Source organism: Cibotium barometz, chromosome 10 (genome assembly GCF_041138505.1).
Source record: "Cibotium barometz isolate CiBa-2024 chromosome 10, ASM4113850v1, whole genome shotgun sequence".
In the NCBI taxonomy this organism is placed as follows: Eukaryota; Viridiplantae; Streptophyta; class Polypodiopsida; order Cyatheales; family Cibotiaceae; genus Cibotium; species Cibotium barometz.
In genome coordinates, this window is record NC_141055.1 from 61,289,929 (window position 1) to 61,304,042 (window position 14,114).

At 40.3% G+C, this 14,114-nt stretch overlaps 1 protein-coding gene across 2 annotated transcripts in view; it reads left to right on the forward strand.

Annotated features, from left to right (window-relative positions):
* LOC147635134 (cyclase-like protein 3) overlaps positions 1 to 6,628 on the forward strand; it is a 73,667-nt gene extending 67,039 nt beyond the window's left edge. For both annotated transcript variants that reach the window (XM_086804429.1, XM_086804428.1), the window contains 2 exons: positions 5,599 to 5,669; positions 6,338 to 6,628. In XM_086804429.1, the coding sequence (XP_086660555.1) occupies positions 5,599 to 5,669; positions 6,338 to 6,463 (197 nt within the window). In that variant the 3' untranslated portion in view covers positions 6,464 to 6,628. The remainder of the gene's footprint in view (positions 1 to 5,598; positions 5,670 to 6,337) is intronic.
* The last annotated feature ends 7,486 nt before the right edge of the window (positions 6,629 to 14,114 follow it).

A 14,114-nucleotide genomic window follows, 5' to 3' on the forward strand; every position in this document is an offset into this window, starting at 1 on the left:
CTTTTCTGCAAAGGCCGACTTTGTTTCATGAGTTGTTCAGGGCAGCTCTTCTTCATGATGCCCATGACACCATCACTGGTGGTCATCAAGACATGAATATGGAGAAGTTAGAAAGGCAATATTTTTGGCCAAGAATGAGACGAGATGTGTTTGCATATGTGCACATTTGTCAAAAAGTGAAAGCTCCTCGTGGGAAGAAGATAGGGTTGTTACAGCCTTTACTAATTCCTGAGGGATCTTTTCAAGATATCTCGATGGATTTTGCATGAATGGCAAGCCTCCTAGTCCGGGTAAGTGTAATACTCAGTGCTTGACTATTGTTGATAGATTTAGCAAATTTGTTATGCCTATCCCATGCAGGGTCAATGTGACCGCCAAGGATGTTGCCCATTTGTTCATTTGGCATTGGTACCCGATTTGCGGGATCCCTAGGACCATAGTGTTAGACCGAGATGCCAAGTTTACCAATCATTTTTGGAGGGCATTGTTTGATAACTTTGGTACTAAATTGAATTTTTCCAGTGCATTTCACCCACAGACTGATGGCCAAACAGAAATCTGTAACCAATTGGCCTTTGATGTGCTGAAGTGTTATGTCGACGATTAACAAGGTAGGTGGGAATCATATTTGCCTTTAGTTCAAGCTGTTTTGAATGATTCCTTTTCTTCAGCTATTGGCAGGACTCCATATGAAGGAGCATTTCCAGTCGCTATTGACCAGAACCTCATCTTCAATGCTTGAAGTGAATGGAATGACGGAGTCTTACGAGGAGACTTTGGAGTTAGTGAAAGACAGGTTGGCTAAAGCACAGGAGGCCTACACTCAAAAAAGACCAACAAAGGCTGAAGGGATATGAAGTTCTCGGAAGGAGATTGGGTTTATCTTCAGATCATGAAGCAAAGACTGAAACAGGTGGGCAAGCGATGGCCAAAGCTATCATTGAGGAGCTTTGAAACTTTTTCCCATCCAGAAAAAGATTAACAAGGTTTCAATGAAGTTGAAGCTATCTCCGAGCTGGACTATGCATGATGTGTTCCATGTCAGTTGGCTAAAACCGTATGCAGGTTCAATCCCTTCAGAAGTGAAAGAAGAAGTGAAACCAGATATAGTTGATGAAGTTGAAGTGATGGTTCCAAAACAGATCCTTTTGTATTGCTTCAAGCATGGCTCCGGTTGAAGACAGACAATTCCTCAGGAAGTTTCAGGACCGAGCGACCCAGGAAGCGGTATGGCTTGACCAAGAGTTACCTGCAAGCAAACCAAGCAATTTTTTGCCTGCAAACTGAAGCAAGTGTAAACCTGCACCAAATTGTCCAATTACACACGTGTATACTTATGCGACAAATCACAGCTGTAATGCCCAATTACATGCTCCAATCTGAAAAGCCCTAATTTTTATGCACTGCAATTGCTTCAATGTGCAATTAATTGGCCAATTTTCACGAAAGCCCCAAATTTCTGCAATTGAAAGAGGCTCAATTTGCTGATTTTGACCTCAATTAAAAAAACCCCCAAATTGTAAGCAAAGCAATAAGCGGAGACGGAGGGACCTGCAAGAACCAAGCTGCACGAAAACGGGGGGAAGCGCGGAGCGGGGAGGGAAAGACCGAAAGCCAGGGGGGGAGGGGCGGATGACAGAGGAGAGAAAAAAAAGGGGGGGGAGGGCGAGGGGAAGCGGGGAGGGAGCGGGAAGGGCGCGATAGGGGGCGGGAAGGGCGCGAAAGGGGGCGGGGGTAGGCGGGTAGGCGGGCGCGAAAGGGGGGCGGGGGGCGTGAAAGGAAGAGGGGGCAGGCGGGCAGGGGCGGGACTCGAAGGGGGGCGGGGGGCACGAGCAGGCGGGGACGAAGGAGCTCCCCAGAGACAGAGCTGCATTATATATGCCATTGTACTGCATACTATGAGATACGTGGTCGTTTCCACTGTTTATTCAGAGAGGGTTTTGGACCACTTTCCAGAGTCATGGGGTACTAGGACCAGAGGTGTTTGGGATTGTTCTTGCTTGAGCTGCAGAGATATAGAGATAGCCTGCTTAGGTGCACAGAGAGCCAGACTTAGAGGCACATTACAGACTTCTTTAGTCCAGCCATCACTGCGCCAGATGGACCACAGCAGCAGCAGGACATGGATACCGCCCACACCAGCGGTACACTGATTGATCGTGCGATTGAGCTTGGGTGGTCCAGACGCCCACGACTACGGAGGAGGGCATCCCAGCATAGACGGAGGTTGCAGCGGCGGATTCGGATTATTCTTGCGAGACATGCGGAACACCTAGTCAGGGTGCTGACCACAGAGGATATTGAGGAGATCCGCCAGCGTCCGATGCGGCACATATTATGAGATGGAGGCACCTCCATAGTGTACCCCCCCGTCCCACATGATATTGTATCCCCTCACTATACTCCACTCACCTCCATAGCGTAGCCCCCCCCTCACTATATTCACACCCTATAAGGGTTTCTGTTTACCTTCCAGTTCTAGTTTCATTTTCTAGGTGCCAGTAGTATCATCTTTATTTTTCTTTTCCATTTTCTGGTTTTTTATCTAGACGTTGTATTAGATCCACCATGATGTAACTTTTTGGTCTTATAGGTCATTATTGCCTTTTGAAGACGTTAATATAACATTTCATTTCATTTCTCTCTCTCTCTCTCTCTCTCTCTCTCTCTCTCTCTATTTTCTGCACATCTACTTCAGTTGTGTGCGTTATATTCGTCGTGAAAGATTGCTGAATTCTGAGCATTGAAGTTACCAATTTGACCACGAAACTTCCGCATGTTACGGCAAACAAGACCATCCTTGGTTGTCTGGAAGAAGTTTGACATTCACTCATCAAAGGGGAAAGTGGAGTTTTGTGCCTCACTTGGCAGCAGGAAGTCCTCTTCAACATCGCCATCATTTAGCGCATGTCCCAGCAGATAAGTGGGTCTTGCGTATGGCAGCAGGAAGGGGCTTCAACGATGAGTTTCATGCTTTCCAAAGATGGTGTGTGAAAGGTTTGAACAGGCTAGTCAGTGGTGTGTTGAGTTTTCGAAGCAGTTTTTAGGCCACATCGCTAGAGAGGTTCCTGTAGTCCAGGATTCTTGGTTGAGGTATTCCTCAATGGCTCGTGCATAACCCTCAATCCCCGCAAAAGAAGAAGTATGGGGTCAGTGGCGTTAGTGGAGTTGGAATCATTTGCTGGAATCAACACCCTTTGGGTTGCACGGTGACAAGTTGGCATCATCATCATCATCATCATCATCATCAATAGCAGTATGGAGGGTATGGATGACTTTTTGGCAGCCAGCCAGGCCATCTTACAGTCGTTGGTAGTCAACCAGTCACGTAGACAGCAGGCAGCCAAGCGCCAATGTGAAAGGTATGAGGCGAGGACAAGTAGTGAGATAAGTGCAGCCAAGGTTGCATAAGTACGACGCACCTTATTATAAGGTATGTTTTAGTGTGCAGTACCGTACTGTATGGATTTGTACATGGCAAGTTTGTTTTTTTACCCTTCCACTCTACCACCCCCCGCCGGACTGACCTTTGGCCCAAGATCCTCCCATAGTTATCGATTTTTCACCGCCCATAGGTGCTTGCCTGTAGCCTGGTGTTTATCCACCTGTAGGCGATGCCGTCGAGGAAGCACCAAGGGAGGTTTTGAACCCAAGACCTCTTGGTCCTAGGCAAACACCTTCACCACTTGAGCTATCACCTCATTGGCAAGTACATGGCAGTTTTTAAAAACATTTTGGGCCAAAAAACACCCTAGGCCGGCCACTGTCATTGATTTTAGCCGACTTATGCAAAGTGTGAACATACCCATTCCTCTAATTGATACAGACATTGGAGCAAGAGATGATGATGATGCGGTGCCAGCCGCGCTGCGGTCACTGCCATTGCAGAGCCAGAGCCATAGTTGTCACGGTACGAAAATACGATACCGTACGATACATAGGCAATGCAATACCAAAGGTCTCCCAGTGTAGCGTTTATGACTAAGGGACTGTCCTTGCACAAATACGTGCAGTGCATCTAGGGTAATAGGTCTAGGGACTCCTCTCTAGATCAAAATGGCCATGTCCAAATCTTCTTCCTCGCGCATAACTTGAGAATCTGACTGTCTAGCCTACCTATACGAGGGATCTCCAAGTGATTTAGCAAGATTCTCTCATACTACCAATCAAGTGTACACTACCAGTCTATCTTGCCAGCTTTTTTAGGTCTCTCAAGCAACCCCATATGGAATAGTGAGTGGACACAAAAGTTGCGAAGTATTGCGGGCATTTGGGATCTTCGTCAAGCAAGATTTCTATATATTTTTTAGCATTTGGAATTTTTTTCTCAAGGTGGGGGGGGAGGGACCCTCCTATCGTACGATATCGTATGGTACCGTACCATACGAACTGTACGGTATGGTACCGTACCATACGAACTGTACGGTACGAATGGGTTCGTACTGGTACGAGAAACAACTATGGCCAGAGCTGAGAGTATGATAGCGAAGGAAACATGTTGATAGATGGAGCTCTCATTTTGGTAATTGTGTTGTTGTTGAATGTTCAGAAATGAATTGTTTTTTCATTCATTTTTTTGTATATATATGTACACTATATAGTATATTTTTTATGTTTTTATTGACCTTACATATTAACGTACCTCAAAATCTCAACCCGTACTTGAATGCGTACCTTACCGTATCGTATCTTACCGTACTTTTTCACCTTGAGTGGAGCATTTAATCATCAATATTTGTCCAAGTAGTAGGCCGACAGCACTACAACTGGCCGACCAGCATCTCCAGTATAATATATAAGTAGCAGTCATATCAAGTCATTTTCATGAAGTTCATTTTAATCAAGGTTGTGATTACTACGATCAACCTCACTGCATGTAACAGATGTGATAGACCACAAGAGAGAGATGTTACACAACTCAAATGATATTCATGTTGTGGTTATGGAACCACCCAAGTTCATGTTTTTATAGGCATCAAGCCTCACCTTTTGACCTAGACCTTAATAAGGGCTGTATGTCATAGTATCTAGTCCATACTATGCATGATGGAGTTAATGGTTTATTGTCTTTTGGATGACTACCATGAGGTTATACATTGCACTTTCTTATAAGGTGAATTTGGGCATGTTCTTGGATTCATCTAGATATATATAGACCATAATAAGGGCTGTTCACACCTTTAGAGGGTGTTCACACCAACTATCTCCGAAATCCCAATAAGCTGTAACCCTAAACTAGAAACCCTTTTGAATGGTCAAAGGGTTACTTGACTTCTAAGATGCCTACTTACTCTAGTGTGCTTGCATGACATGTCATTCTTAAAGAGGGATTAGCATCAGAGGTATCATGCCCATGGCCAAGAAAACTCTTATGGCCTACAACCATAGTACAGGACACATTACAAGTTCAGAGCATGACTCAGTACTTATGCTTCTTCTCCACATTTGCATCAAAGCTATGCTGGAAATGCATGCAGTTGGCAAGCATTTTTATCCAAACAAATCAGTTAGAGCATCCCCTTTCTAGGCTTTGCTTTATTTCCCTGTTTTCGTTATTCAGGCATTGATTCTCTCTTTGCTGCACTTTGAATAATACAGGCATTGATTATCTCTCTGTTGCGGCCTTTGACTCTTTGATTTCGGCACATGTTGTTCTTCTACAAAACAAGGTATTTGTGATATTACCAAGTTCTTGCTTTTGGAAAAAAAACAAATCTAAATTTGCAGAAAATTGTGTGGGGCCCTTTCTAGGCTGAGCACTGTCAGGTGTAGCTGGACAACCTTCCCATCCAACTCCGACAGATTGCACCTTCACCCCTCGGATTGGGTTGGAAGCGGGTTGCACCTCTCGGATTGGGTTGGAAGCGCTATTCCTTCTCTTGGCTTTTCGGGTTCTAACTATGCGTGTTTTGACCATATGGTGACCATACAGACAAGCTGATCTACCCAGTGTCACTCACAAAAAAACTGTGCAATGGTGGGCTCACTTGCCATTGCATTGGGGTTCTTAGGATTAGATGGCTTCAGGATTTCATGTTTATGCCATCGTTTTGATCTCCCACTAGTGTTCATAGAGTTTTCTTATACCCAGATTTGTCAACCCTTAAACTCGAGGCAGTCTTGTGGTTGGCTAGAGGTGGTGGTGTAGCAGCATGGATCTTGATGACATGATTGGAAGCCTCAATCGGGCCTTGTAGAGGCGAGGGAGGAAATGAAGTCTGTAGTAGGTCCATCAAGGATCACATTCTAGCACGTCCTGTGGCTGATTGGGTCTTCTGGTCAAATGTGTTGAATATTCCCATTTTCAATTCTATTGATGGGCTGTGTATTTTCTCAGGATATAATTTTGGTGGAGGGGCTGAACCTTGACAACGTTGATGTGGGATTGTACGAGCTTCATTGCCTCCCTCTTAAATTATTGAAGTCTGATGGATCACCCATTCGTTGTATTTTACAAAAATAAGTGTGCAAATAGAGAGGACTCCTGACACGGTTAACTGCATATTTAAAGTAATAGGTCTAAAATGTTAAAACTATAGGCGTTGAAGTTTATAGGCATGTAAAAAGTATGTAACTGTTGTCTATTGTCACAATGCTTTTATAAACCCGTAAGTGTTAAATTGGTAAATATCTCACTCAATATGTCCACATGTTTTCGCATTTTTTGGTGGTAGAGGTTGGGTTGGAAGGTCAGTGTGACATGTTTTGTAAACATCGATAAATTTGGTAGGCATCAAAAAAAAAAAAAAATGATGAAAGAACAATACACAAAGATAAGGCTCACCTATAAGCGAGTCCTTTCTTAAAATTTATAAAATTTAGAAAGCAGATCTTCTCTTCTAATATCTAGGCCAGATCTTCTCTTCTAATATCTAGGCAACATTTTCAAGTCTAGCTGCGTTGAAAGCAATGAACGATGAATAAAATAATTAAGGAGTATAAGATAACGCAGGTGATTAGATAATACTTTTCAAAGGCACCAAGATGGCGTTGAAGGATTCGTTCATGGAGCAAGAAAGAAAAGGGTACTTTTGCAAAATATTCATCAGGGGCTTGCTTGATACGTCCTCGAATATTAAGCGGGGATAAACAAGAGGCTACATAAGCTTGCCTATCACATCCTTGAGAAGAGTTCTAAGGCGGAGTTGCTGCCCTTGCCCATTCATATTAAATGAAAGCTAGCTCACAATGTGAAGAGCTGCTTGGCTAGGTCTTCAAGGTGTTGTGTAGGATCATATAGACTCAGATCTAGTGTCACGTGCACACTATAATTGGGTGCCATAAAGATATGAAAGTTGGGGCAATTTTGACCGCCTCATATGTGTTTTGGGCACAATTTGAACACATATTGACATTTTTGATGATGTTATAAAATGGCTGTTGGTTGACCGAAGTACACCACTTGCTATCAAAATCCCTATATAAAGATAGAGCTAGTGTCACTCATAGGCATTCAAAGATGGGCATGCAATCATGATATTTTAAATCAACGTTTATTATTAACACACACAGGAGAACAAGAAGCTTGCTTTTGTTTATGATACTTGCATGCAGGACTCATTCTGATTTGGATCTTTGTCATTGTAATTACTTATTCCTTTAGTAATACACTGTAGGAGTAGGCTAGATAAAGAGTCTCTTATCTCTTCTCCTCCTCTATTTCTTTGTGTCATCATTCTAGATATGTGACTAGCATTAATCTTTGTAGCTTAGCGTATATTATGTTTAATCATGCTTTCACTTAGTTAGCATGCTACATTGGTATCAAAGCGAAGGGCAATGTTCGGTATAGTCGTGCATGTTGAATTAGGGTTTTTGAAATTAGGGTAAGTCGAAACTAGGATTTTTATGTTTTGTACTAGTTCAGTCTTTGCACTAGTGTTTTTGGTTTTGTTTCAACTTTCAAAGCAAATTAGGGTTTGCATTTTTGCAGAGACAATGAAACTAGTGTTTGTCTTTGCATATCCACAATCAGCTTTGTGCATGTACATTAGGGTTATATGCATATGCCTTGCATATAGCAATAGTTTTGCATGTAGATTTAGTCAAATCTAGGTCTTAGTAGGTGGTCAATCCAGGACATCTTTTCTTCATGGCTAACCTCATAGAAATCTTGTTGCATGCTTGTTCAACATGCCACTCATATGAAAAAAGTAGCCCTTTGTTGGGGCCTTAACGCGACATCAACAACCCCTAACTTTGCAAACATTCCTCTTGGGGCCGCTTATGCAAGTCCTAGTCTATCTACGATGTTTTTTTTTCCTAAAGCAGCAAGTGAGAGCTTTCCAGAATTCCCATTGCGGTTCAATTTTCCTGTCCACGGCAGCTACCTTCTTCGTCGACATCTTGAATGTTGATCAGACGAGCGAAGCTCGCACTCAGCATGCCCTGCTCTTTCTTCGACAATCCGTTCCTCTTATTATATTACACAAAATGGAGGGAATACATTGCTCTCCCTTGACTTGTTCTTGCCGTCGACACACCCGCCACTCACCACCTTACACAAAGATGAAGCTCCTACTACTAGCGGGGCTTCTCCCGACAATGGCTTCATGCTATACATTTTCAAAGCCCTAGTTGTGTCCGCTCACATCAATCGATTGCTCCATTTTAGAAAGGGGAAATGTTAAGGTATGGTTTGTACCTACCATGCATACATGACTCACATCACATGCACATGAACATTCATATGACATGCATCAGACACTCGTCATTACGATTAGTTAGAATGGTTTGTAACCACTTTCGCTCTCTATATTAAGATAGCCTCACAATGTAATAAACAATGCATTCAGTTTTAACTCTTCTTGGTAATAGTGTTCGTCTCCTCCACTTGACTTGTATCCTCTAGCCAGGCTCTCCCCAATACCTTGGTCCATCTTGAACCTTCACAGTATAAGCCGTAACATGTTGAGTTTGCAAAGGACAAAATTCTCAAGCAAGGTGCAAAACACCTAATGCCCACTTTCTCCCACTCTCTTAAATATAGATAGACAAGCTTATAGACTTCATTGACAAATCAAGAAGTGAGAGGTCCTTACTCTTTTATGTAGATAATGTGTACTCTCATTAGCAAAAACATTTTGATACACTACATGTTCCTTTTTTTAAAAATAAAACAAAAGCACTTGAAAGTTAACATGGGTCATGGTTTTGAATACGTGTTATGGGGAACTTTAAAAAGATAAGATACCTTTATATTTGAGAATGACACCATTGGGATAGTGAAGTCTTACACTCTTTTGGGAGATAATTGAAAATGGTGGTGTTAAATTTGCAAGCCCACAAACAGCTCGCTTACTTAAAGGATATGGATCGTGGCACAACAGTCTCCCCATTGATCACGTGCACGGAGCAGGGAGAGGGAGTAACAAACAGAGAGATACTTCTCTGACAGTGAGCTATTGCTCCTTCACTCCTGAGAGAGAGAGACAGATGGGCGGCCTCAAACTGAAAAGGGGAGAATTCTGAAATTCTAAGAGGGAAGTGCCATCAACCATATTAATTCTAAAAAAGGAGATTTTAATTGATTTGTGCTGAAAAGAGGTATTACTAAAAGTGAAATGTTTTAAAACCTTGTAACTTCCTTGCATTTCTTAAACAAATTAATTAATCCAACCCAAAAAACATCTTGGGTGCTTATTGAATACTTACGTTAAATGGATCCGCATGTTGCTGGCAGCTAGGGTTCCAAATACGAACCGATTCGCTTTAATATAGACCCACCTTCAAGAACTGGAGGAAAAAAACATGCTTGGTTTCTCCAAACTTTAGGCCATGTTTTAAACAAACACAATATACAATTTCAAGTGATCTCACATATGCATATCTCAGAATTACATCCATGTCTCACATAGGTTTATAGCTGGAGAATAAATATCATAGCAATGTAGCATACAAAGACACAAAAAAAGAACCAATATCAAATATTCTCAAAATGCATCACACACAATTATTCAAGTTAACAATATATATCTATATAAAGCACCAGTGTTATAATTTTCCTAATGCTTACACTTTAATCAACAAATTGAATTCTTTCCCTATAAGAAGGACCATTGCTCTGACTCACAATACACTATGTATTATAAGGCGATGATACATCTCCCACTTGCTCTATTGTTAAAGAACTTACACAAACATTACAACGATAAATAAAATCTTAAAACAAAACCATATAATAGAAAAACATAATCAAGATTATCTCGTACAATAGAACATGGAGTCGATGGTACATGAAGAGCTCTAATATGAAACTCATAACGAATGCCAATGATGAGAGTGGATGTAAGAAACACCTAACCGTCGGGTATTGAATATTCCTTAAAAGATGCAAAGCATCTCTCCATCTCTCTCCGAAATAAATAAATGTCACACTCTTCATCTGGCGTATACTTTCGTACATCTCCAAGTCTTAGTTCATGTTAGTATATGTTCAATGCCCGCCTCTCAGCAGGTATCTCACATTGATATGTGGTGCACATTTGTACGGCCCCCATTATGAGGAGAAGCCATTGGTGCATATATCTTCAGTGGAACCCTAGCTTAGATGCTGGAAGGGGTCGTAGTTGTGATCGTTGATCGCTAGGAGATGATGAGGGATACAAGTGCTAGTTGGACTTCGGAAATATTCCTTGGAATATTCTCGAGGATACTAATTTCATCATTAGTAGGCGGTGGTCGGTTGGGACGTGATATGAATACGTGGGTGGTGAGTCGATTCAATGTAGCGTAGCTGCCCACGTCTTGGACGTGTCCACCGCACTACTTGTAGCACTATAAATGGATATAGTTGGCATAAGCAAAAGCATCTAATGCATGTGAGCATATATTCTCTATACTCTTAGTACTCCTTCCATCCTGAGTTTGTCTAGATTGCCATCTAAGCTCTACACTAGAGTGCATAGGTGGACAACACCATCATATTGTATCTATCTCTTGTTTGGTATAATAAAAATTTTAAAATTCTTTCCATTCTCTCTATTGCATTATCTAGTGTACTTTCTCTTGTTGTATCTTTTTTCGATGTGCCATATTCTTACAGTCCACAAGTCTCATAATAAAGGTATCAACTTCAGACAATATCCTAAAATCAAAGCATAACAAAGAAGTTATACAATTATTTATATATAGATTCAACAAATATTTATATAATGTTTCTCTAGCCTAATAATTACACTTATACTAACCCATCCCTATAGGCATCAATCATAAGCTTTCCTACATGACCCGCAATAATAGGAACAGAAGTTATACAATTAAAATCAAAGCATAACAAAGAAGTTATACAATTATTTATATATAGATTCAACAAATATTTATATAATGTTTCTCTAGCCTAATAATTACACTTATACTAACCCATCCCTATAGGCATCAATCATAAGCTTTCCTACATGACCCACAATAATAGGAACTGACCATAGAGATGGCTCTATAGAGACAAGAATCATATAATATAGAATGTTATGTTTCATATTTTGTAATAAAAAAAAGTTATTCAATAGAGAATAATTAATCTACTATCCTTGATGAAGGCATGTCCAATATAAAGGTAATCTCAAACATGTCTGTCAAAACATGAACAACAAAAATAAGTACTTTTACCATAGACAAATACGTATAAAAAAGCAATCATAACAAAATTAATCGAAACACAACTTAAATAAGAAACCTAACTTGTCAGTCACACAGAAGTATTCAAGATCTTATAAATAATATTGTTTTGTCGTAGGCATATAACTTTGAAGATCATTAAATGAAGACTCTACATCAGCATTATCCTCAAGCAACATCCTCATAGGAGCATGAGGAGATTGTGCTCGTGACAACGCAACGTATAGTTGCCCATGAGTAAACAATGGAGTCACCAAATATAACCCCAAGGCATTTAGGATTTTCTCTTGTGATTTGATTATTAACATGTGCTAGCCATGCATGAAACTGCCTCCGTCTCATGATGAATGGTAGTCGGGTCTTTGTGCATATAAAGGTAATCTATGGAAGAAATACTCTTTCACTAACTTTAGTACCAGTGATGATTTCAGTATCTAAAACTTTAGAGTGAAAGGCCTTACATATGATCCGTGTATCATTACAGAGCCCACGTCTTGGATCTAAGTTATGAAGCAAAATAATAGGAGCTTCTAACTTTAAAACTAAGTAGTGAAGTGGATATCTGTCGTGCGAAAATTGATTGCATTCAAAAATTCTATGGAACATAGGAATGGATTTTCATCATTTTAAAGAATTGAATTTGCATTAAAATATTGCTTAGGCTTACCATGCATTGCATTCAAAGATATCTTATTCACAATATCCACTTGACTATTTATCAGAGCAAGAATAGCATGCTCACTAAAGTATGAAGTGTACATCGTAGTGATAGAGCTAATTCAGAGTATACCCAATGAAGTCTTTAAGGGTCAATCTTTACAAGACCATATTACTTGTACCAAGTCTTTTAAGGGTCAATCTTTGCAAGACCATATTACTTGTTGTTAGTGCCACCACCACCATTGGATTCCAATCATTACAATCCACTCTATTCCCAATATCAATGATCCACTGTTTAAACTCATTGCATCCATTAGTATTGCTTTGATTGAATACACATATTTCAAGTCAACTTTAGAACTTCGTTAGAGTTTCACAAAAAGAAATGACAAAATGCTGTTTAATAATATCCTCATGTCTCCCCTTTAGATAATAGGCAAAATTTGTCTAAAATCTCTCCCCAGTAATATAATCTCTCCACCAAATGACTTATCTGAAAATAATTTATCTTGTAAGCTCCTATCCAATGCTTCAAAAGCATAACGATAAATCATTGGAGTGTCATCCCAAATAATGAGCTTATAAACTCTTAAAACCTCTACAAGTTGTCCATGTACAAGGATTTTGCAAGTTGAAAAATTATTTAGCTAGAATGTGTAATACGTCCATGCCAAGAGTAGAGAAGCAGTACCTGATGCGATGCAGTGGCTAGAGAAACATGCCCTTGTCCACGTAATCGTGCAAGCAAGCAGTTATACAAATATGTCTTGCCCGATCCCCTTGGACCATCTACAAAAAAAATGTCACCTGCATCTGTGGTGGCAACTGCATGCATTACATATTCGAAAGCAATACGATGGCTATCTATTAATGTTGCCTCCATAGCACTTGATAGGTTAGATTTTTCAACAATATCAAAATCTCTCTTTCCAAAAGCAATCTATTTTCACCCAAGCTTCCAAATCAGTTATGTTCAGTTTAGGCATTCCTCCATCATTCAATCCATTTAGAATCATCTTCCCGTATCCCTCTAGCAATGCAAGCTATCTTGACGAAAGGATAGATGTAACCATTAAGCAAAAGAAAATCTTCAAATGACTTAGATCCTTTGGATAATGTAAGAAGTAGGAACATAGTATGTCTCACCCTGTTGAAGGAGCTACGAAGTACATGTGTCCTATAGTGTTTCCAAACTTTATTTTGGTCCATTTCTTCAACCCGGAGTTCCAAACCTATTGTTGAGGGAAATCGATATACAATGCATCTTTTGATTCAAGATGTTGTTAATTACAAGTAAACCATTTAATCAAATTAGTCTTGCCTACATTTTTCCTCTAAAAAACATCTCTAACATTATCATCATCTCTAAAGATAAAATTATGACCCCCATCTAAGTGTACTTTTTTGCAACCGTTGTTGCAGGCTTCTTATTGTGCAAATCATACTCAAAGAGTCTAACATACATCCGATGCAGAGACGTAACATGCATCCATATACCTCTCAATCTCATCGACTAGACAAGCAGCATCAATATCACCACCTTGTACACTGCTAAATCTTATTCACTTTGTCATGCCCCTTGTATATTTACTTGTAAAGATATTTCACTGGTGCTATTGTCGAGCATATTTTCACATTTATATGAGCATTATATGTGGCTACAAGATAAGGGTTATATGGCACAACCCATCACTTATGAACATTACACATTTTCATTGCCACAATTCTTCCATCATTTTGACACATATACACAAGGTAGCCACTCTCATCCACAATAGTCTCTCGTGCAAAAGCACGTGGATAGTTCCTTGTGCATTTCCCTTTATCCATACAAACTG